Source organism: Engystomops pustulosus, chromosome 7 (genome assembly GCF_040894005.1).
Source record: "Engystomops pustulosus chromosome 7, aEngPut4.maternal, whole genome shotgun sequence".
In the NCBI taxonomy this organism is placed as follows: domain Eukaryota; kingdom Metazoa; phylum Chordata; class Amphibia; order Anura; family Leptodactylidae; genus Engystomops; species Engystomops pustulosus.
The window spans coordinates 132,582,928-132,608,984 of NC_092417.1; the positions used below are offsets into that span (position 1 = coordinate 132,582,928).

Genomic DNA, 26,057 nt, shown 5'->3' on the forward strand with positions numbered 1-26,057 from the left:
CCTGGTCTGATGAGTCTCGATTTCTGCTGCGACATTCAGATGGTAGGGTCAGAATTTGGCGTCAACAACATGAAAGCATGGATCCATCCTGCCTTGTATCAACGGTTCAGGCTGGTGGTGGTGGTGTCATGGTGTGGGGAATATTTTCTTGGCACTCTTTGGGCCCCTTGGTACCAATTGAGCATCATTGCAACGCCACAGCCTACCTGAGTATTGTTGCTGACCATGTCCATCCCTTTATGACCACAATGTACCCAACATCTGATGGCTACTTTCAGCAGGATAATGCGCCATGTCATAAAGCTGGAATCATCTCAGACTGGTTTCTTGAACATGACTATGAGTTCACTGTACTCAAATGGCCTCCACAGTCACCAGATCTCAATCCAATAGAGCATCTTTGGGATGTGGTGGAACGGGAGATCTGCATCATGGATGTGCAGCTGACAAATCCGCGGCAACTGTGTGATGCCATCATGTCAATATGGTCCAAAATCTCTGAGGAATGCTTCCAGCACCTTGTTGAATCTATGCCATGAAGAATTGAGGCAGTTCTGAAGGCAAAAGGGGGTCCAACCCGTTACTAGCATGGTGTACCTAATAAAGTGGCCGGTGAGTGTATACACAGTAGCCCACATTTACTAAGGGCTGTGGGCCAGTTTTTTCACTTTACACATTCTTTTCTGTGCAAACTGCTTACACAGGTATATAAGAAGTGTCTGTACCACATTTGTGTCGCATATGACCCATTTATGCCACTGCTGCACTATTCTTCATGTAATTCAAATTTCTGCATTGAAGGGACCGTTCCGGTGCTCAGTCGAACCGTGTGCCAGATTTAACATACACAGTGCAGAGGGAGCCAGATTCATGAAGAAGGGCTCCAGAAATCCTGAGTCTCGTGCACCCTGCACACTACACAGGCAAACTGCACAAAGTGCAGTTGGCACTGTTCTTAGTAAATGTGGGCCATTATGCTGCACTGTACAACATAATGGGGGTCATTTACTAAGGGCCCGATTCACGTTTTCCCGACGTGTTACCCGAATATTTCCGATTTGCGCCGATTGTACCTGAATTGCCCCGGGATTTTGGCGCACGCGATCGGATTGTGGCGCATCGGCGCTGGCATGCACGCGACGGAAATCGGGGGCGTGGCTTAACGAAAACCTGACGGATTCGGAAAAACCGCCGCATTTAAGAAAAAAAATGTGTCGCGAAAATTACACTTACCTTCACCAGGTATAGGCAGGTGAATTTCAGGGCATTCCAGCGCGCCTCCGGGGAACTTCAGCGCAGCAGCGCCACCTGGTGGACGGCGGAGGAACTACCTTAGTGAATCCCGGCCGGACCCGAATCCACCGCAGAGAACGCGCCGCTGGATCGCGAATGGACTGGGTAAGTAAATCTGCCCCAATATGTATATAACAGTACACATCTTCCACAGTACACAGCTGAGCCAGCAACACAAATAACAAAATGTCAGGGGAGGGGAAAGCAGAATGGCAGGACTAGGCATCCATCAGCTTTACATCCTGCCACTTACTTCCCCATGTGGTCAGCAGCTACTGTGGCCTCTGATGCCGCCATAGGATAAGAATACTGCCTGACAGTGAGTATATATATATATGTGTGTATGAGTGTATAAATGTATTTCTGTGTATATGCTATTTATGTATATATAGGTTCTATGTATGTTTATGGTGTGTATGTGTTTGAGTATGTGGTGTATCTACTGTATGTGTGCATATATGCTGTGTATATGTGGGTCCATGGTGTGTATATACTACATTTGTATGTATTGTACTATAAATATGCTATATGTATATGCAGTATAGCATGGTATATATGCAACAGTTCATACTATATGTATGTGTATATATTTTTTATGTGTATATTAACCAACCACAAGATGTCACTATTTCATCATCCAAGGTTTAAATGTGTTCAATCAATGTTACTGATCTGTTGCAGACACCACTGTAATATGCTCTCTAATAAAGGTCCCAATAGTTACCCTGATACATTTAAGTTTAGTGTTTGGAACAGACATTTAATAAAAAGGGTAGTACACTTCACTTATTTATTATAAGAAATCAGAAATCATGTAATTTACTGATATTTTATGTTAAATTGAATGCCACATTCTATAGATTTTTCTTCTTTTTTTCTTCTAATAAGTAGCCATTCTTTCTTTTATTGTATTGTCATACCATGTGACTGCATCATAACTGCCTGATTTTATATTCTCCTTAAAGTGGATTATAACCCAATCTCTCTATTCATGTATTTCAAACCACTTTGACACTCTAATAGACAGAAACAGAAAGACCACAGTGAAAAAGCTATTAAAGTGTAACTGTCATTTCAAAAAACTTTTGATATGTTGTAGGGCAGGTAATTTTAAGCACTTTTGCAATTGGATTAGTTACCCAAATCTTGCTACTTTCTCTTGTATTCTGCAGAGTTCCCCTAGATGGCAGTGACTGCTCAGATAGCCGTTACTATGGACATTCCGTCTTCATAAAGAAGACTATGGAACAGGAGACACGCCCCCATCCCCCTCCCTGCTCACAGCTGATTACCTCATGGCTCAGTGCTGCAGCAGTCATGTGCAGGGAGAAGCCCTGACTAAAGTAGGAACCAAACACCTAAACTTCTCTCTCCTCAGCTTTCCCTACACTTGTGTATACACTAATAATCCACACTGATAGATAGATAGATAGATAGATAGATAGATAGATAGATAGATATGAGATGGATAGATATGAGATGGATAGATATGAGATGGATAGATATGAGATGGATAGATATGAGATGGATAGATATGATAGATAGATAGATAGATGGGATATATAGATATTAGATATAAGATAGCTCTGGTCTCACTGGTCAGCAGCCTGTGCTTGTGATGAGGTGACAGGAGGCAGGTCCCGCCCTCCATCTGGCTGATTGTAGTTTTTTTGAGAGCTGAAAACCATGGTTGCTATGGGACAAAAGATGTACTAAATGAGGACCCAGAGGCAAAATACTTTGAGGAATGATTCCCAGGGACACCTGGAGCAGAATTATGTATTTTTGTTTTATTTTTGCTCAGAATGACGGTTACACTTTAACAATAGTGACATGTGGCACTGCAGTAGGAAATCAACATAGACTGCTAAAGAAGGGTTAAGTAAAAAATAAAAAATTTTATAGACCCTATATACTCATGGACATTATGATGGACATTCTGTAAGTTTTCTACAGAAGGTGTTGTAGGAGCAGATGTGAATTTAGCTAATACATTTTGCCATTTTGCAACATATGCAAAGTTTAACCCCTTAAGGACGCAGCCATTTTGTAGCTTAAAGTGTAACCGTCATTTCAAAAAACTTTTGATATGTTGTAGGCAGGTAATTTTAAGCCCTTTTGAAATTGGATTAGTTACCCGAATCTTGCTCCTTTCTCTTGTATTCTGCAGACTTCCCCTAAATGGCAGTGATCTCTCATATGTCTGTTACTATGGACATTCCGACTTCAGAAAGATTTACGGGCAGAAGACATGCCCCCATCCCCCTCCCTGCTCACAGCTGATTACCTGGCATTTCATTTCATGGCTCAGTGCTGCAGCAGTCATGTGCAGGGAGAAGCCCTCACTAATGTAATAACCAAACACCTACACTTATCTCTCCCTACACTTGTGCATACTGCAGCCCCCACTCCCCCCACACAAGGAAGAGGCAGGAGACAATCTCCAAGCTGTGCCCTCATGTGCTGTGCTGGAGTATTACATAGATAGACAGATAGATAGATAGAATATATATATAGATAGATCGATAGATAGATAGATAGATATAAGATAGATAAATGAGAGATAGATGATAGATATTACATAGATACATAGATATGAGATAGATAGATAGCTAGCTAGCTCTGGTCTCACTGGTCAGCAGCAGGCGCTTGTGATGAGGTGACAGGGGCAGGCTCCGCCTCCATCTTGCTGATTGTAGTTTTTTTGAGAGCTGGAAACCCTGGTTGCTATGGGCCAAAAAAGATACTAAATGAGGACCGAGAGGGAAAATACTTTGAGGAATGATTCCCAGGGACACCTGGAGCAGAATTATGTATTTTAGTTTTTTTTTTTGTTCAGAATGACGGTTACACTTTAAGGCTCAGCCCAACTCCTGAGGGTTCAGAGAATAGTTGATGACAAAGATCTAAGAACAGTTGAACTCCAGACGATGGGGAGGAAGTTTGTCGACAGAGTCTATCCCAAACCCCTGGTGGGACAATCTATCGAAAAAGTACAGATGTTGGACCGTACAACACTTCTTTCACATAATACATCTCAAAAAACCACTTCCCTGATTCCTATGGTTTCCACTTATACCACACATAGCCTAGATATTGCCTCTATCATCCGCAGGAATTGGCGTATTCTAAGCACATACTACAAGAATGTACAGGATTTCCAATTACCTCCCCTTTTTTCCTATAAGAGGGGTAAGAACCTAAAAGATAGGCTTGTTAAAACTGACATATCTGCACATAAGAGTGAGAAAACTGTCCGCAGAGGTTGCTTTCCTTGTATGTCATGCGACAATTGTACATTGATGTTAAAAGGTGAAATGTTTACCCATCCATCTTTGAACAAAACATTTAAAATTAAGACTTTCGTTACTTGCAGGAGCGATTATGTTATCTATGTGTTACAATGTCCGTGTAACCTCCTCTACGTTGGAGAAACAACTACTGAGTGTAGATTGCGTTTAAACAACCACAAATCGAGTATTCGCACTAAGAAGGTTGACCTCCCGGTCCCACACCACTTTAATGAAGCCGGTCACAAGGTCGAGGACCTACGATTTTTTATCATTGACAGGATCCCCCCACCAAAGAGAGGAGGGAATAGGGAACTACTGTTGAAACGGAGGGAAGTACAATGGATCCATAGACTTAAATCTTTAAGCCCATATGGTCTCAATAGGGAACTTCCACTTAATGTTTTCTTATAAAACCAGAATAGGTATACTAGGGGTCCTGTGTTTGATCTTATTCCTCTTCCTATGAAAATTAACATGTACGTACTTTTCATATTCTAAACAACACAACATGTCATTTCTACAATCGTCTGACGCATATTTAGTTGTTTGACTCACTGGCCTACATTACTTACCTTTTTCTCTTTGTCTCTCCACAGCGACCTCTGGATACGGATGTGGACATAATGGATAGCTCAATAAGCGGTGACGTTGGGGCGATCGGGACCTTTTGGAATCAGTGGACCTTGAAGAGGTGGCAGCGATCCCGGATGGGGCATAGTCTGCTGGCAGGATTCCTTTGACCGTATGGTTCTACTGGATGTCTGTACCTAGCAGCATCTGTCTTCCTATGGACCACTTGGTACCATTCCAGAGACCCCCAGCAGATGTCCCGTCTAGAGCATCTGAGTCCCACCACCAGAATATGGTCGCATGGAGTCTCGGGTTTTGCCCTTAAACAAGATGGCCGAAGTATAATCAGACAACTTGTGCGCATGTCCCGCACATTACGTGTTGGACTCATAGGGATTAGTTCAAATAATCCGGTCAGATTGTGTTATTTGAATAGATGTTTTATTGTTGTGTATGTACCATTTATGTAGCACTTGAACACTATATCAATATGCACTTTAGACGGATGGTTCCGCCTCCTATCTCCTCACACAAATGACATCACGCTGGTAACCATGGTAACACATGTTCCGATCTTATAGTTATACAAGAATCTTTTCTCGTTAGTGATTTTATGTCTGAGTGAATATCTAATATGTATTGTGCACTGCTATGTAGGACGATTTCTGTAATATATGTAGTCCTTTGAATGTAAACTGTTTGTATCCATTATCACACATGTTGGTGATTGCATCACCGCCTATTTAAGTCAGCTGATCGCTGACACACTATGCTTGAGAATGTCTTTATGGAAAAGACGAAACGTCGCATCACTGGTGGAATAAACATCACTTTTTTCACCTAACTTTTTCGGAGTGCTGCTTCATCTGTGTATTTGGTTCTACTGCTGGAGGGGTTGTCGGACCCCTACGAAGACCTGCACCCTACGATTTTCCGCACGGTGCCGTTCCAACCCCTGTGTTTTATTAAGGCTCAGCCCGATTTTTTGGATTCTGACATGCGTTGGTTTATATGGTTATAAATTTTGAACACGGTTACTTATCAAAGTGATTCTGAGATCTGAAATTTTACATATTTAGCATCAAAACCCCCTATATAATCAACCCATTTTCAAATCTGCACCCCTCAAGCTATCAGAAACAGCTTTTAGGAATATTGTTAACCCCTTGAGATCTTCATAGTAATTGAATCAAAATGGAAGTTTAGAATGGTCAAATTGTGCCGGTTATACGTTAATTTAGCCCTAAAATTTACACATTTCCAAAAGATAAAAAGAGAAAACCCACCATACAATTTGTTCTATAGTTTCTCCCGAGTACAGAGACCTCCTGCATGTCGCCGTGACTTGTTTTATGGGGGAACATCGAGGCGCAGAAGGGAAGGAGCACCCTGCAACTGCCAGGATTTTAGTTTCCTCATTGGCCCCTTTTGTAGGCTATAAAATTTTTGCTTTTCCGTTATTGGGGCCATGTGACAGCATTTTTTGTGCGGGATGAGATGCTTTTTCCAGTGTTACCATTTTGGTGTTGGTATCCCCTATTGTTGAAAATGTAGAACTTTTTTTTGAGGGCAGGAGTAGAAAAGCATCAATTCTGTACTGGATTTTTTTCTTTTTTTTTTCGTGTTCACCGTTTAGCCTAATTATCATGTTATCTTTATTTTATGGGTCGATACGATTACGGGGATACCATACATGAATATTTTTTCTTATGTTTTACTAAATTTGTCAAATAAAACCCTAATGTGGGGAAAAATCTGTCATTTTTGTATTGCCGTCTTCAAAGTGGCATAACATTGTTTTTTTTTTGGCTACGGAGCTGGTTGATGGCTTGTTTTTTACGGGACATGTTGTAATTTGCATCTGTATCATTCTGGAGTATGTATTTTTTTGATCACTTTTTATAGCATTTTTTTGTGGGATTGAATAGGTAAAAGTCATAATTTTTGGAGGGTTTATAACAGTTTTTTTATGGCGTTTATCATGTGGTTTCAATAATTATTTACTGTTATTATACGGTTTGTTACGGACATGGTGATACTATATATGTGGGGTTTGTGTTATGATTTAGACTTTTTTTCTTTGTTTTGGGGCTTTTGGGCATTTTTATTAATTTCTTTCTTTTTTTTATTGAATAATTATTTTTTTACTTTTTCATTTTTTCCAGCATGGGACATGAACATGCAATCATCTGATTGCTTGTTCATGATAATACTCTGCAATACTCATGTATTGCAGGGTATTAGCAGTGTCAGCCTATGCACTTGCTGGCAGGCACTGTGCCAGTAAGATGACGCCATAGAAGCCATCTTACCGGCAGTTCTTGCAGGCAGTGCTGGGGACAAGATAGGATCCCAGCACTGCCATAACAACGGTGCCCCCCCCCCCCCCAAAATGGTTCGGGGGCCGATCGTGGGGGAAAGACCCCCCAGAGGCATGTTACATGCCACTGTCGCCCTGACCACGGCATTTATTGGGTTGAGCACCCGCTATCGGAGCGGGCACCCCGTGTTTTCTGATGCCGGTTCGGCTCATATATCGGACGCAGAGTGAGAAGGGGTTAAAGGGGGAGAGCAAAAAAAAGAGCAAAAACTTTAGGCCGCATTCAGAGGGCCGTTGTGGAAATGTATATCCAGCCACAAATATATGGCGCCCTGGCCCGGTATGGTGAGCACAATAGGGGAGATTTATCATCAAGTTTCTGAGATAAAACTGTTCTAGTTGCCCATGGAAACCAATCAGAGCTCAGCTTTAATTATATAAACAGCTGTGGGAAAATGAAACCTGAACTCTGATTGGTTGCCATGGACAGCTAGAACAGCTCTGCTCTAAAAGATTTATGATAAATCTCCTCCAATATGTCTTGGCTACTGCTGGGGGAGCGCACTTTCATCTGAATGCATCCTTAGATACTATTTTTGTAACTTTTAAATCTACAGGAATTTTCTCAATGGTAGGATCCTTTATCCTATGTCTTTTGCGACAGGCCGGAATACCTTTCCGCCGCCCCCCCCGAAGTTCCGCTGCTAGAGTTCAGCTAGCTGTGACAGCTCCGTGTGTCACGGCGTCGCACAGAATATGACATCGGCAAGTGGCGGACGTCATATTCTGTGAGCCGCCAGCGCTCACTGAGCTGTCACGAACTGTGAGGCAGGCTGTAAACAGGGGGGGGGGGGGGTGTGGATTGGGGCACATTGGCTATTTTCTGTGGAGGGGCTGGCTATATACTAGTGGGTGGGGGCTTTCTGACTATATACTGGGGGGGTGTCTGACTATGTACAGGGGGGCTGGCTGGCTGTATACAGGGGGGTTGGCTGTATACTGGGGGGACTGGCTGGCAATATACAGGGGGGCTGGCTGTATGGTGGTGGGGCTGTTTGGCTATATATAGGGGGCCTGGCTGTATACTGGGGGGGCTGGTTATATACTGGGGCGGCTGTTTGGCTATATACAGGATGGGCTAGATATATACTGGGGGGCTGGCTGGCGATGGTATATGGCATAGTAGTTATATTCCTGTACAAAGGGCAGTATTATAGTATTTATATTCTTGTACATAAAATGCAGTATTATAATATATTTTACTTAAGGGCAGTATTATAGTAGTTATATTCTTGTAAATAGGGAACAGTATTATGGAATTTATATTCTTGTACATAGGGGGCAGTATTGTAGTAGTTATATTACAGTACATAGGGGGCAGTATTATAGTAGTTATATTCTTGTACATAGGGGGCAGTATTATAGTATTATAGTAGTTATATTCTTGTACATACGGGGCAGTATTATAGTAGTTATATTCTTGTACATAGGGGGCAGTATTATAATAGTTATATTCCTGTACATAGGGAGCAGTATTATAGTAGTTATATTCTTGTACATAAAATGCAGTTTTATAATATATTTTACTTAGGGGTAGTATTATAGTAGTTACATTCTTGTTTAACGAAGAAGGTATTGTAGTAGTTTTTTTTCTTTGTATATATTAGTATTAAGTTGTGCTCTTTTAAAAAAGAAGCGATATTCCTGTAAAAGGGAGGCAGTGTTTGTATCTTTCGCTGGGCTGTACATTTTAGGGTGGAAATCCTAAAATTTAGGAACTACACCCACATCACATGGCCACGCCTACCTGTTTTGAAGGCACCCAGGGCCATTTTTACATTTTTTTCCAGGGCCACTTTAAATTCCCAGTCCACCCCTGGATATGGATGACCTATGTGTGTGTCTTCAAGACTTGGGGACAATGTAATTTAATTTATTTTTACACAGTGAAGTCGTTGACCATTTGTACATTATTCACGTTGTTGCCAACTCATTCTTATCAGAAGTGTGGATAGATCTGGGTAGTGCTTATTCTAGCCACTCATATGATATTACATTTTTGTATTGTTGGGTCATCTTTATACACAACAGTCTCTTTTTGCTTTACTGAATATTTGCTTGTGGTGTAAACCTATATACTTGACTAGTACTTTTCATACCTTCCAACCTAATTTATTACAATTTTACTGATATAATATAACCTGGCCTATGAGATAGAATACACCTTTCAAGGTTTACGCACATGATCTACAATCTGTTGAGGAGATCTTCAAATTAATCTGCTAATCTGTAACTGATCCATTGCTGTTAAGAGACAGCAAAAAATAGACGGCAACCAGGTACTTAAACTGTGGGATCTTATGTACCAACATTGCTGTGGAAGGCAAGGAACATTCTTCCTTATCTCAATATATAACATATGGAAAGAGAGAGCGTGAAGATACTGTCAGCAAAAGTTACCCCAGCACCCACATCTTCTCTTACAATCAACGAGACGGAAGAGATTGAAGATACAGGTTAGTGGCAGCCCTAAAGTAAGCCTTGTAACAATTAAACAGAGATACTCAAGTGTAAATGGGTGTTCATACTGTAAGTTCATAAAGCTTCACTGTACAATGGATGATTTACTCTATTATAGACATTTTTGTAATGCATGTGTGATGTATTATTTATGCTTAAAAGTTGCTCAGGAACCAAATATTTCTAATATTTTAAAATGAACACTCTAATTGTAGATCCTCTTTAACATTAATATGTTAGGAATAACACGTATATTAACAGAAATAGAAAAAGAGTGGAACATCTGTCCACAGCATTCAGCCTCAGAAAGATATAACTCATTTATTTTACTTTTCAATTGTCCCGTTGTTCCTTTTAAACAGCATACATCACGGTCAGAAGACTAAAGATATGAAGTGTATTACTTTCCCTATAAAAAAGTGAAATGTTCTACTTGTTTATTGCCAATGTCTTTCTTTGTCTGGGAAATTTCAAACAAAGTAAGCAGTGTGATGTCCGAGGGTAGTGAAAAAATAGAACTAGGCTATTTTGGGTCTCAAGCCATTTCTTGCAATTTTCCCAGTGAAAGAGCATTATTTTTTTTAAATTTCCATCAATGTAGCCTTATTAGGGGTTATTTTGTGACGCTTATTTTGTAGAAACTCTCTAATTAATTGCTTACCAATGTGCGCCGTACTAGTACGACGCGCGTTGGGTCCCGGTGCAAGGAGAGGGCTCACGGGTTGAGCCCTCTCCATAGCCGGTAAGTCTTTGATGCATATTGCAGTCATCTTTATACACAACAGTCTCTTTTTGCTTTACTGAATATTTGCTTGTGGTGTAAACCTATATACTTGACTAGTACTTTTCATACCTTCCAACCTAATTTATTACAATTTTACTGATATAATATAACCTGGCCTATGAGATAGAATACACCTTTCAAGGTTTACGCACATGATCTACAATCTGTTGAGGAGATCTTCAAATTAATCTGCTAATCTGTAACTGATCCATTGCTGTTAAGAGACAGCAAAAAATAGACGGCAACCAGGTACTTAAACTGTGGGATCTTATGTACCAACATTGCTGTGGAAGGCAAGGAACATTCTTCCTTATCTCAATATATAACATATGGAAAGAGAGAGCATGAAGATACTGTCAGCAAAAGTTACCCCAGCACCCACATCTTCTCTTACAATCAACGAGACTGAAGAGATTGAAGATACAGGTTAGTGGCAGCCCTAAAGTAAGCCTTGTAACAATTAAACAGAGATACTCAAGTGTAAATGGGTGTTCATACTGTAAGTTCATAAAGCTTCACTGTACAATGGATGATTTACTCTATTATAGACATTTTTGTAATGCATGTGTGATGTATTATTTATGCTTAAAAGTTGCTCAGGAACCAAATATTTCTAATATTTTAAAATGAACACTCTAATTGTAGATCCTCTTTAACATTAATATGTTAGGAATAACACGTATATTAACAGAAATAGAAAAAGAGTGGAACATCTGTCTACAGCATTCAGCCTCAGACAGATATAACTCATTTATTTTACTTTTCAATTGTCCCGTTGTTCCTTTTAAACAGCATACATCACGGTCAGAAGACTAAAGATATGAAGTGTATTACTTTCCCTATAAAAAAGTGAAATGTTCTACTTGTTTATTGCCAATGTCTTTCTTTGTCTGGGAAATTTCAAACAAAGTAAGCAGTGTGATGTCCGAGGGTAGTGAAAAAATAAAACTAGGCTATTTTGGGTCTCAAGCCATTTCTTGCAATTTTCCCAGTGAAAGAGCATTATTTTTTTTACATTTCCATCAATGTAGCCTTATTAGGGCTTATTTTGTGACGCTTATTTTGTAGAAACTCTCTAATTAATTGCTTACCAATGTGCGCCGTACTAGTACGACGCGTGTTGGGTCCGGGTGCAAGGAGAGGGCTCAAGGGTTGAGCCCTCTCCATAGCCGGTAAGTCTTTGATGCATATTGCAGCAAAGACTTACCGGTAACACCTGCGATCGGTGCTAGATCCGATCATGGGTGTTTTCCCGCCGATCGCCGCCGACATTTTGCAGAGGATCGTTGCTCCCTATGATGTCATCGAGGAGCAGTGATCCATCGATATGACAGCCTGAATTATGGCAGATTATGTTAGGATCGATCAACCTTGGGTTAAAGCACTCTAGGGAGTCTGAAAAATAGTAAAAATAAAAAAAGTAAAAAAAAAAATTTATAATAAAAAAAACAAAAAAATTCAAATCAACCCCCTTTCCCTAGAACTGATATAAATATTAATAAAAAGTAAAAAATCATAAACACATTAGGTATCATCCCCTCCGAAAATGATGGTCTATCAAAATATATATAATAACGGTTTTTCACTGCGTTTAACCCTGTAACGGAAGAAAGCACCCGTGCCATTTTTAAAAATATAAAAAAAAAATCTATAAAAAGTGATCAAAAGGTAGCTTAGTCCTAAAAATGATAGCAATGAAAACATCCTCAAAAGTCGCCCACCCACAGCTCCATACACCAAAGTATGGCTTGTTTTTGTGGAATGAGTTGTAATTAGAGATGAGCGAGCACTAAAATGCTCGGGTGCTCGTTATTCGAGTCGAACTTTTCCCGATGCTCGAGTGCTCGTCTCGAATAACGAACCCCATTGAAGTCAATGGGAGACTCGAGAATTTTTCAAGGGACCAAGGGTCTGCACAGGGAAGCTTGGCCAAACACCTGGAAACCTCAGAAAATGATGGAAACACCACGGAAATGGACAGGAAACAGCAGGGGCAGCATGCATGGATGCCTCTGAGGCAGCTTAATCGCACCATTATGCCAAAATTATGGGCAACAGCATCGCAATGACAGAGTGACCGAATGAGGCTAGATAGCATCTAAAGCATCCAATAATTGACCCTGACACTATAAGACGGCATGCAGAGGCAGCGGCAGCAGAGGGAGGCAAGAGAGTGGCATGGCGACATACCCCAAATGGACTCAGGCTTCAAACCAATGGGTGGCAGAGAGGAACCAAAGGAGGTGAGCAAGAAGCGCTGAAATGATTTCCTATGTAAACAAAAGGTTGATGGTATATTTAGTCGATAACACAGCATGGTGGCCACATTGTGACCAACGTTCCATAACGTATCTGGTGAAACACCCGAAAAATGAGCCTGACACAGCTCGTTTGATAAGGGGACTACATGTGGAGCCAGCCATGGAGACGACTTCCATGATTAAGAATGACAGTATGGGGCATCCATGTTGCGCTGCTATGATTGAAACTTCAGGTCCCCAGCATGGCGGCGACAGATGGGCCGAGTTCCATTATGTATCTGGTGAAACACCTGAAAATTCTGCCTGACACAGCTCGTTTGATAAGGGGATGATGTGCTGTATATCCTCTCGCGCTCCAGCGTCTGGGGTATAGAGAGTTGAAAGTTTCGCATGGAGACATTGGTGGACGCTGTGGAGGATCATGGAGGCGAAATGGACAGGAAACAGCAGTGGCAGTATGCATGGATGACTCTGAGGCTGCCTAATCTTGGGCTGCCAGGCAAGCTTTCTCCTGTCCAAGCCCCTGTCTCTTGGCTCCTCCCCACCCGAAATGGGCCTGGGGGCCAGAAGTGTTTACTTTGAAAAAATTATAATTTTCAAAGCAGGCGGGGGCTACAAACAGCACTTCTAAGAACTTTTTGTATAAGAACAAGTGTAGTACTGTTCTTATAAGTAATTGGCTTGGTTATGGCGGGTGAGGGGAATGTACACAGATGCGCAAGAAGCGCTGAAATAATATCGGTAAATGATAAAAGTTTGCCAGTATATTTTGTGGATAACACAGCAGGGTGGCGACAAAGTTAACAAGTTTGATGTGGAAGCCATGAAAACATCCCAAAATTCTGCCTGACACAGCTCGTTTGCTAAGGGGACGATGTATGGAGGCAGCTATATGGACGACGTGTGGAGGCTGCTATGGAGACAATTAAATTTGGATAGTGCCTGTATGTGGCAGTCCAAAAAAGTTTTCAAACCAGAGGAGCAGGTAGGTGGTCCTCCAGAAAAATTAAATAGATTGAGTGCCTGTATGTGGCACTCCCAAAAATTGTTTAAAACAGAGGACCGGATAGATGGCCCGCCAAAAAAATTAAATAAATAGAGTACTATAGCTAGAGCCAGTTGGCTCTGGCAAAAAATAGCCAGTTTCCTCTGCTATAGTGTACAAAGAGGAGGAGAAAGAGGAAAATGAGGAGGAGGAGGAGGAGTGCATACATTATTCAGGTTGAGCTTCTTTCACCTGGTGGAGAATGGAAATCCTGAGAAATCCAGGCTTTATTCATCTTGATAAGCGTCAGCCTGTCAGTGCTGTCAGTCGACAGGCGTGTACACTTATCGGTGATGATGCCACCAGCTGCACTCAAAACCCGCTCAGACAACACGCTAGCGGCAGGGCAGGCAAGAACCTCCAAGGCGTACAGCGCCAGTTCGTGCCACATGTTCAGCTTTGAAACCCAGTAGCTGTAGGGAGCTGTGTGATCATTTAGGACAACGGTATGGTCAACTAAGTACTCCCTCACCATCTTTCTGTCAAGATCAGCCCTTCTTTGCCGAGACTGGGGACAGATGACAGTGTCTTGCTGGGGTGACATAAAACTGGCAAAGGCCTTGTAAAGCGTACCCCTGCCAGTGCTGGACAATCTGCCTGCTCGCCTACTCTCCCTCGCTACTTGTCCCAGCGCCGTTAGCGCTGTCAGAAGGGAAATACTGTTTCAGCTTGTGCACTAGGGCCTGCTGGTATTCATGCATTCTCAAAATTCTTTCCTCTCCAGGGATGAGAGCGGAAAGATTTTGCTTGTACCGTAGGTCCAGGAGAGTGAATACCCAGTAATCGGTGCTGGAATAAATTCTTTGAACACGAGGTTCACGGGATAGGCAGCCTAGCATGAAATCTGCCATATGCGCCAGAGTCCCAACTCGCAAGAATTCACTCCCCTCACTGGCCTGACTGTCCATTTCCTCCTTCTCCAACTCCTCCAACTCCTCTTCTTCTGCCCATACACGCTGAACAGTGAAGGACTGAGCAATTTTCCCCTCTTCTGTCTCGCCAACATTCTCCTCCTCTTCCTCCTCATCCTCCTCCACCTTCCTGAAATGCGCACAGATGCGGCGCACCTTTGTGAGCAAATCAGACAGATTGGGGTATGTCTTGAGGAACCGCTGAACTATGAGATTTAACACATGGGCCAGGCATGGCACATGTGTCAGTCTGCCGAGTTGCAGAGCCGCCACCAGGTTACTGCCGTTGTCACAGACAACCATGCCTGGCCTCAGGTTCAGCGGTGCCAGCCACAGATCAGTCTGCGCCGCGATGCCCTGTAATAGCTCTTGGGCTGTGTGCCTTTTATCGCCTAGGCTCAGAAGTTTGAGCACCGCCTGCTGTCGCTTAGCGAAGGCACTGCTGCTGTGCCTAGAGCTACCGACTGATGCCGCCATGCCCACGGATGGTAATTCGGAGGAGGAGGTGGAGGAGGGGTGGGAGGAGGAGGAGGCATAGTAGGCCTGAGAGACCTGGACCGAGGTAGGCCCCGAAATCCTCGGCGTCGGCAGTATATGACCAGCCCCAGGGTCAAATGGAGGGCTGGTGTTAGATGCGTTAATGTGGGGATCCACAGGTATGCATCAACGTGGCCAATAGGAGGGGGAGACAAAAAGCGCAAAGGATTCAAGTGTATTGTTTGATAAGGAAAATATATAATAGAATGTCTCTCACCTGGTTCAGTGAAAGATAGAGCGTAAAATAGATGGAGGGTCTGCTGCCGACGGGACTCAGGTCCGGGCAAACCAGAGTTGACGGACTTGGCTGTGTGCTGAAGAACCACGAGGAGTCGTCCCGTTCTGGAGGCGCTGTCACACTCAGAGAATAGACTGGGATGGTGTATCCAAAAAACCAGTTTTAATAAAAAGTAAAACACTACGCGTTTCGCCCCCGGGCTGGAGCCTTCGTCAGGTGGATAATTACATACACCTGACGAAGGCTCCAGCCGGGGGCCGAAACGCGTAGTGTTTTACCTTTTACTTTTTATTAAAACTGGTTTTATGGATACACCATCCCAGTCTATTCTCTGAGTGTGACAGCACCGCCAGAACGGGACGACTCCTCGTGGTTCTTCAGCACACAGCCCCAGGGTCAGACTCGGTCCCAGCCTCCACCAAGTTAACCCAATGTGCGATATATAGTGGCCCTGCCCGGCAGCACTCGTCCACTTGTCCGTGGTCAGGTGGACCTTGTCAGAAACGGCGTTGGTCAGGGCACGGATGATGTTGTCTGACACGTGCTGGTGCAGGGCTGGGACGGCACATCGGGAAAAGTAGTGGCGGCTGGGGACCGAATACCGAGGGGGGGCCGCCACCATGAGGTTGCGAAAGGCCTCGGTCTCTACCAGCCTATAGGGCAGCATCTCCAAGTAGTTTGGAGATGTGGACCTTGAGGGCTTGGGCGTGTGGGTGGGTTGCACTGTACTTCCTCTTGCACTCCAGGGGAAGGAGCAGTGGTGTGCCCGGCCGGAGGTGAACGGCCTTGGTTCCATTGAGTGGGGTGTTTAGCATTCATATGCCTGCGCATACTGGTGGTGGTTAAGCTGGTAGTAGTGGAACCCCTGCTGATCCTGGTGTGGCACTGGTTGCACACCACAGTCCGTCGGTCATCCGGTGTTTCTTTAAAGAACCTCCAGACTTCCGAAAATCTAGCCCTCACCACGGGAGCTTCACTACGTGAAACATTTGGCGCTGATGCACCAGCTCTGGCCTTGCCTCTCCGTCTAGCCCCACCACTGCCTCTTCCAACCTGTTCTTGTCGAGGACTCGCCTCCGTCTCAGAAGCACTGTGTTCACCCGGCCTATCAACCCAGCTTGGGTCTGTCACCTCATCATCCTCCAATCCCTCAGTCTGCACCACCCTCGGACTTCCTGCCCTGAAAACAACTTCACCACTGTCTGACAACCGTGTCTCCTCATCGTCCGACACCTCTTTACACACTTCTTCCACTACGTCAATAATGTCATCATCACCCACAGACTGCGTCCAGTGGAAAACCTGGGCATCGGAAAGGAGTTCAGCAGCAACCAGACAAGTGGTTTGTGGTTTGTGACTCTGGGAAGGGTCCAGAAAACAGTTCCTCAGAGTATGCCGGTTCAAATGCCAAATTTTCCTGGGAGGGGAAGACTGGGGGGAAGGAGGCTGAGGTGGAGGAGCTGGAGGAGTGCTGATTTCGGTGACATGGGTGGACTGCGTGGAAGACTGACTGGTGGACAAATGGCTAGAAGCATTGTCCCTAATCCACGACATCACCTGTTTGCACTGTTCTGGCCTCAACAGTGCTCTACCACGAGTCCCAGTAACTTGAGACATGAACCTAGGGAGTGTAGCTCTGCGGCGTTCCCCTGCTCCCTCATCAGCAGGTGGTGTCTCACCCTGCCCAGGACCATGGCCTCTGACCCCTGCAGTAGTTGGACGCCCATGCCCTCGTCTTCGTCCTCTACCCCTAGCCCTTGGGTTCAACATTTTCAAAATTAAAGTGTAAACTGTAAATTTTTTTTTTGTGCTTTTTTGTGTTTTTGTTTTTTAACAAAACGATGCTATCCTATTGCTATGCCTAGTTTCTAACCTACACTGACAGCACACAACAGGATTTTGTGCTGTGCCTGATGACTTTTAGTTTTGAAAAAAAAAAAGAAAAGAAAAAGCAGACTGTGCCTAATTCAATCAAACCCCTAATACAGTGATTTTCAACCTGTGTGCTGTGGCACACTAGTGTGCCGCGACACATGGTCGGGTGTGCCGCGGGGAAATTTCCCCAAACTATGGTGTCCCCTGTGTTTTGTTTCCCGGCAATGCGCAGCGATGCGCTGTCACGGTTTCTTACAATGTAGGAGACGTGTACAATAACACATGTGCTTTGAACCTCGTGCGACAAAATGACGTCACCAAGGCCGGCGCATCATCCTGAGTGCGGAGAGACTCCCGCATTTGCCCACCGCCAAGGTAATGCCCACCAATAATGCTGACTATATGAGCTTTTGCCTGAGTATATGAACTGTTGGCAAAATACTCAGCATATGAGCTGGTACTTGTAGTACTCCAGCAGTATACTGCATATAACAATGAGAAATGTAAAATGAGAAATACTATAGTCATGAGGCTGGAGTACTAAAAGTACCAGCTCATATGCTGATTATATGAGCTGGCACTTGTAATCTGGCCTCATGGCCATAGTACTACTCATTGTACCCCTTTATTTTGCAGTATATGAGCCACAAAATAATCAGCACCATATACTAAAAACAGGGAGAAACTGAGAACTGTTGAGGAAGAGCTTCGTGTGTGTCTTTCCACCATTCCTGCCAGGATATCCCTTTTGTGTTTATCGAAACAGGCCCAGGTTTCACAATGAGTGAGTAAAATAAATTTGGAATCTATATTATTAACTATATGTATAATATGACTGTTTTAGTGTCATTTTGGTTGGTGGTGTGCCCCAGGATTTTCTAAGTATAAAAAGTGTGCCGCGGCTCAAAAAAGGTTGAAAATCACTGCCCTAATATATTGTCCCACTTAGGTTTTTGAGATGGATATGTGTGTCACTAAGAGCTAAACAGAACGTTCGCAAGTATCCCTGCAAATTCGTCACAATATGGTACTAGCTGCACTACTAGTGCCAGCAAGCCCAGCCACAAGCAAACAAAAAAAGTAAAATATAACGCTATTCTAGCCCTAAAAAGGGCTGTTGGGTTCTTGTACACTCACTCCTGCCTAACAGTAAGCTAATATAACACCCTAACGCTATCCCTGCAGCAGCAGCAGCTCTCTCCCTAACGGCATCCAGACAGAGAATGATGCGAGCAGCGTGGGCAGGGGCTAGTCTATTCCCGGGTGACCTGATCAGGCCAGCCAACCACTGCTATCGACGTGTAAGGGTACCACATCATGCTGGGTGGAGTGCAGAGTCTCCTGGCTTGTGATTGGCTCTGTTTCTGGCCGCCAAAAATCAAAACGGCGGGAGATGCCATTTTCTCGAGCTGGCGAAGTATTTGTCCGAGCAACGAGCAGTTACGAGTAGGCTAATGCTCGAACGAGCATCAAGCTCGGAAGAGTGTGTTCGCTCATCTCTAGTTGTAATGTTTATTGCTTCCCTTTTCCTACTTATAATGTTTTAATCCCCTTTTATTCTACAATTTTGGAAGTATATGCACAAAAAATGGAAAATCTTGCATTGATTTGTTTAGATTCTCTTTACACCGTACAGGACACAATGGTTGATTAGGTAGGGTTGTTACGGACGCTGTGATAATGGAATAACTGTGTTAATTTTTAACTTTTTATAAAAAAAACTTTAGTCTTTTTTTCTACTATATATTTTAGTTTCACTAAGAGGCTTGAGTGTGATTATTGCTTGCACAATAGAATAAATTGCATTGTGTTCAGACCTACATGGCAGACCCCAAGACTCTAGAAAGGCCTCTAGTTGCCGTAGAAACTATTGGCATCAATTGATCACATTGTGGGGGTCTAATAGTATGACAGAGGTAGCCCCAAAGCATTTAGAAGCCACATTCAGTAATACATCCGAAGCAACTGTCTTCCCAGTATTGGAGACCTGTTCAACACTTAGGCAAGCCCATTAGAAAAACACAGTAGTCTAGCCTAGGCCCCTTTGTGACTGCCATAAAATCTTGTATTGGTGGCTACTAAGGGATTGAAGCAGATGGAAATCTGAAAAAAATTACTAATTAAGGGGTTGGCCACTCTCACTAAACTTTCCCAAGGTAAATACAAGACCCTAAGAGGATCACCTATATAGTACATACCCTGGTAAAGCTGTCAGGAATAGTGGGACTTGGGACTTCCTGTGACATGTCATGTCCTGCTGCTTTCTTTTGGATGGAGGGGGTTGTGAAGTAATTATTGGACACACCCATTGTCATGACCACTGCCGTATCAGTTGTTGGTGGGGGGTATGGCCCCCTCTGGAGGGGCTTTCGCAAGAGGGAATGACTGCATGCCCTCCTCTGTCTACCAGAAGGTAGTTGGACACAGGAAGTCCCAAGTCATGCAGCCATTGGCTTTACAAAAACTTTACCATGTTCAGTACAAATTTAAAGCCACCTACTGTATAGGTACATTGGTTTGAACCACAAAACAGAAAAGACATATACACTCACCGGCCACTTTATTAGGTACACCATGCTAGTAACGGGTTGGACCCCCTTTTGCCTTCAGAACTGCCTCAATTCTTCGTGGCATAGATTCAACAAGGTGCTGGAAGCATTCCTCAGAGATTTTGGTCCATATTGACATGATGGCGTCACACAGTTGCCGCAGATTTGTCAGCTGCACCTTCATGATGCGAATCTCCCGTTCCACCACATCCCAAAGATGCTCTATTGGATTGAGATCTGGTGACTGTGGAGGCCATTTGAGTACAGTGAACTCATTGTCATGTTCAAGAAACCAGTCTGAGATGATTCCAGCTTTATGACATGGCGCATTATCCTGCTGAAAGTAGCCATCAGATGTTGGGTACATTGCGGTCATAAAGGGATGGACATGGTCAGCAACAATACTCAGGTAGGCTGTGACGTTGCAACGATGCTCAATTGGTACCAAGGGGCCAAAAGAGTGCCAAGAAAATATTCCCCACACCATGACAACACCACCACCAGCCTGAACCGTTGATACAAGGTAGGATGGATCCATGCTTTCATGTTATTGACGCCAAATTCTGACGCTATCATCCGAATGTCACAGAAGAAATCGAGACTCATCAGACCAGGCAACGTTTTTCCAATCTTCTACTGTCCAATTTCGATGAGCTTGTGCAAATTGTAGCCTCAGTTTCCTGATCTTAGCTGAAAGGAGTGGCACCCGGTGTGGTCTTCTGTGCCATGGTTGTGCGTGAAAATCGCAGTAGATCAGTAGTTTCTGAAATACTCAGACCAGCCCTTCTGGCACCAACAACCATGCCACGTTCAAAGGCACTCAAATCACCTTTCTTCCCCATACTGATACTCGGTTTGAACTGCAGGAGATTGTCTTGACCATGTCTACATGCCTAAATGCACTGAGATGCTGCCATGTGATTGACTGATTAGAAATTAAGTGTTAACGAGCAGTTGGACAGGTGTACCTAATTATATTATTTACCTAATAAAGTGGCCGGTGAGTGTATATATATTGCTGATTGTTTTAGGTACACAGAAGTGTTATCACCTAGACCTCGGATCATCCTTGTGGATGATCTCATTTTCAGTTTTGATGTCTGTCAAATATAGTATGTGTAAGGGTTTGTGTGCGTGACTTTCCAGTTTTGCCTGAATTATCACCCAATAAATACTTTTCTCTCTGTAGATTACTTTATTTTCATCTATGTCACATTGTCTTTTCAGTGCAGTCAATCACATGATCTTTCTTAATGAAAACTATTTTACTGTTTCGCTGTCTGTGCAGAGCATCAAGGCACTGGTATCAACTAAAATTAGGCATAAATGGATTCGCAGGAATGGGTTGTTTTCATGCATATGTTATTTCCACAGTGCATAAAATCATATTTCGTGAACTGTTGCAATAATTGCTGCTAGCATTGGTAATAGAATACCAAGCATACTTCCATGATGGTGTGTGTTTCCTGAAAAGGGATCTGCTCTTCCTTTATATTCTGATGTCCTAGTTTTGGAGAAAATCGTCTTTGGAAATTATGTAGATTAGCCCAAGGGCCTCCTGTCTATGTCACAGAAGCTCTTTCTGGCTCTTTCAAGTCTCTTTCAACGACTCTCTGGCTAGGGAGGGAAAGGAAGAGGCAGGTAGTAACACCATACAGAAGATGGAGCCAGAAGAGGGTCATCCAAAGATTTTACAAAACTAGGATAAAGAAAGAATGGATCCTGTTTCAGGGGACACACAACAGTGTGTAAGTGTGCTTGGTGTAAAAATACTGCATCCACGTGGACTGCCTTGAAATGTTTTTATAATATTTATTTAAAGGGAACCTACCACCACAAATCTACCTATAAAGGTAGATTGGGTGGTAGGTGGATCAATGGGACTTGAGGATAGCCCTTTTAAGGGCTAATCCTCACGTCCCTGCACTTTTTTGATAACTTTAATTTGATATTTATTCAAATTTACTTATGCGGCTACTGGGGCGTGGAGTAGTCGCATATGAGATTACACGAGGCGGCTACTCCACGCCCCGGTAGCCACTTTACCCCTCCTACTCACCCATCTTCGGCGCGCAGCTCCGCGTAGCTGCGCGCCCTCGTCCGGCGATCCTGCCGTCTGCGCATGCCACTTTACCCCTCCAACTCACCCATCTTCGGCGCGCAGCTCCGCGTAGCTGCGCGCCCTCGTCCGGCGATCCTGCCGTCTGCGCATGCGCAGAAGAGCAGGCCCGCGCCTGTTTCGGAGTTGTGACCGCGCAGGCGCGGGCCTGCTCTTCAGCGCATGCGCAGACGGCAGGATCGCCGGACGAGGGCGCGCAGCTACGCGGAGCTGCGCGCCGAAGATGGGTGAGTAGGAGGGGTAAAGTGGCTACCGGGGCGTGGAGTAGCCGCCTCGTGTAATCTCATATGCGGCTACTCCACGCCCCAGTAGCCACATAAGTAAATTTGAATAAATATCAAATTAAAGTTATCAAAAAAGTGCAGGGACATGAGGATTAGCCCTTAAAAGGGCTATCCTCACGTCCCATTGATCCACCTACCACCCAATCTACCTTTATAGGTAGATTTGTGGTGGTAGGTGCCCTTTAATGGGCTCCAGGGCATCTTAAAATATAACAGAGGCTTAGCGGTGACGACACATCAAAATGCGCATCCGGCAAAACTTTTGGTTCCAACTTGTTTTAGGCTAAGCACACACTTGATGGGATGTCACAGCTGAGCCTCTGTAAACCAACAGAGGCCGACGGCACCACACTCTAATGAAGTTCTAAGTATTACGCCTTAATTACTTTTAGACTCCCCCTGGAGCCACTAGTAAAGAAAAAATAATCTCAAACTTTAACAATACATAAACATAACAAATATGGTATGGAACCCCACGAGTGTTCAAGGTGTACCTACAACCTATTAACCACCTATTAACTTTATAGTAGATAAAGTTCATAGAAGATGCAAACTATGTTTAATTCCGTCTACCTTTTCAGAACAGGCAATTCTCTGGTGTGGCTGTGGACGTTTCTTACTTTCTGTTATCATCTCTGCCACATTGTGGGGTAGCGGTACCCATACTGCATCTAATGCTGTGAAGTGTGGCTGGGACCCTGTGTTCTTGGCTTGGATTTGCAGCGTGACTTCAATATTGGCCACTATTTTTTGCCGCATCATCATGTGTGGACGTGGTGAGCAGATTAACAGGTGATTTTCTTGTTCCATATTGTACTTTATGTATAATCTTGTGCAGGGTAATTCTGCAGGCATGAGTAAGGTCAATACATTTTGAGCATTTTTTTTTAATACTAGGTGATGGTATTTTATCTTTCAATAAAAATCTAAAACCTATACTTAACCTCACTAACGTGTAATAAAATCTTAAAACAAAACAGTAATATTGTTATTTAACATTTACTGTATTATAGTATTTCAGTGGCAAAAGTTACACACACATATAAGCGTCAGGTTGCTTCGGAGCCCAAATTTCTATCTGTTAATATTAGATTTAATTTTGACATCCTGCAATTTTTAAGCCTAGCAATTAGAGATGGGTGAATCGATTCTAACTTCGGTTAGAATTTCAGGAAAAATTTGATTCGCCAAGAAGCCGAAGTTTATGCTGATTCGCGGGAACGAAGTTGTTTTTTTTCCCCTCATGTTTCTGCTAAATGGGCACGAGAACAACGTGTTACATGGGGCAGAGAACTCTGGGAAGGAGAAAGGAACACCCCCGATGACATCTGCAGACCTGTAAGCCAATCAGTGACCGGAAGGCTTATGTGATGTCACACAGCCCTTTTCTATCCAGCCATTTTCTATCTCAGCACTTCACGCTTCATGTTGTAGGGTCCAGCTGCTGCTATTGTGCTGTGCGATTCTTGCTGCAACCCCTCGCTGTTCTCTAAGGGGGTTCTATATACCCCAAATAGCAGTTCTATTTAGTGACAAATTCGAATAGGAAGAAATCTGTTTGACTTTCATGCATCTGCAGTAGCGATTGGTGGACCAATCCCTGGTTTTTCTTTAAGGGGGATCTGTATACCCCAAATAGCAGTTCTATTTAGTGACAAAATCGAATAGGAAGAAATCTGTTTGACATTCATGCATCTGCAGTAGTGAGCTGTCAGTTGTGGGTTATCTGTATAACGCACATTGCCATACCTTTTGGGGGCTCTAGTTTACAGCCAGATTCACGTTTCAAAACCACATAGTTTATACAGTGATTTTCGCTGAAATTACACTGTCAGTTGTGGGGTATCTGTATAACGCACATTGCAATACCTTTTGGGGGCTCTAGTTTACAGCCAGATTTACGCATGAAATCCACGTAGTTTATACAGTGATTTTCACTGAAATTACACTGTCAATTGTGGGGTATCTGTATAACTCACATTGCAATACCTTTTGGGGGCTCTACTTTGCAGCCAGATTTACGTGTCAAATCCACATAGTTTATATGTCAGACAGAAAGTGGCAGGTGGAGCAGGCAGAGGTGGCAGCACAGTAAGGGGATGTCGCAGCAGGGGTGACTCTGTGAGGCCAGAACTGCCGTTGTCATCTAGTGGCAGTGTGTTGATCAACAACCCAAAGGTTGTTGAATGGTTGACAAGGTCATCCAATTCCTCAAATATAACATCTGACAACCCCAGCCAAGAGTCCGTAGGTTCCTGTGATACAACAATTAGTTGTCCTCAACCAGGCTCTGTCCTGTTCCTTTCCCGTGGTCTGGGCTCAGCGCCACTATTCAGCGAGGACGAAGTGTTTGAGGACAGTCAGCAGCTGCTTTGCAGTGAAGAGGTGGGGCAGACTTCAGCTGCTTCCTGCAGTAGGCAGGCTGTGCATACTGACACCGGTGAGGAGAGTAGCAGTTGACGCAAATTGACGATGATGTAGCCGATCGCACTTGGGAGCCGGGTGTAGTAGGGGATTCATCAACGTAGGGCGAAGAGAGTGTCAGCTTGCGGAGCAGGCAGCAAGTCGCTACTGTGGCTGTGAGTCAGCAGGGTGGCAGCAGTGCGAGGATGGGAGCCAAACGTCCGCGGGGTACAAATCCTGATTCGCAGGCCAAAATAAGCAGTGGCACAGGAGCTCAGCGAGGCAGCGGTGGTAGTAGTCGCTCAGTGCAGAGTGTTGGCGGTAAAATTACCACCTCAGCGGTGTGGCAGTTTTTTGTAAAGACACCAGAAGTGCCGAGCGTGGGTCGTGTCTGCGTGGGTCGTGTCTGCGGGCAGAAAGTGAAGTGTGCCCAGGGAGCTAACCTTGGCACCATGGCCCTGCGCCAACACATGCAACGTCACCATCCAATGGCCTGGGAGAAACGGGTGTCAGATGCGGTCCATCCAGCAAGCGCAGCCACAGCAGCAGCACCTAGTGGCACACATGCTGTTTCAGCAAGTCAAGGCTCCAGCACCTCTGCCGAAGGGAGCTGTTTGTCTTTGACATCATCTCCCGGTCCAGATGCTCCTGCTCCTCGCTATGCATGGCGCCAACAGTCATTGAGCGAGGCGATTACAAAAAGACAACTCTATGCGTCCAGCCATCCTAAGGTGCAGAAGCTGACCATGCTCTTGTCGAAGTTGTTGGTACTGCAGTCTCTCCCTTTCCAAGTCGTGGACTCTACACCCTTCAGAGAACTAATGGCTTGTGCCGAACTGAGGTGGAGAGTTCCAAGCCGCAATTTTTTTTTCCAAAAAGGCTGGGCCAGCCCTTCACCAATATGTACAACAGAAGGTGGGCCAGTCCTTGAGCTTATCAGTTTCTTCCAAGGTGCATGGCAGCAAGGACGTGTGGAGCTGTAATTATGGTCAGGGCCAGTATATGTCCTTTACGGCCCACTGGGTGAATGTGCTTCCCGCCCAGCCACACCAACA

General features: G+C 44.0%; 2 protein-coding genes across 2 annotated transcripts in view; one reads left to right on the plus strand and one right to left on the minus strand.

Moving 5' to 3' along the window:
- SIPA1 (signal-induced proliferation-associated 1) overlaps positions 1-26,057 on the minus strand; it is a 137,608-nt gene that overhangs the window by 107,506 nt on the left and 4,045 nt on the right. The gene's annotated exons all lie outside the window — the stretch shown is intronic.
- The window catches only part of LOC140070852 (solute carrier family 35 member F4-like), a 32,633-nt gene continuing 17,638 nt past the window's right edge, over positions 11,063-26,057 (plus strand). Inside the window, exons 1-2 of the mRNA XM_072117844.1 lie at positions 11,063-11,206; positions 23,181-23,391. Coding sequence (XP_071973945.1) covers positions 11,110-11,206; positions 23,181-23,391 — 308 coding nt within the window. The 5' untranslated portion in view covers positions 11,063-11,109. The remainder of the gene's footprint in view (positions 11,207-23,180; positions 23,392-26,057) is intronic.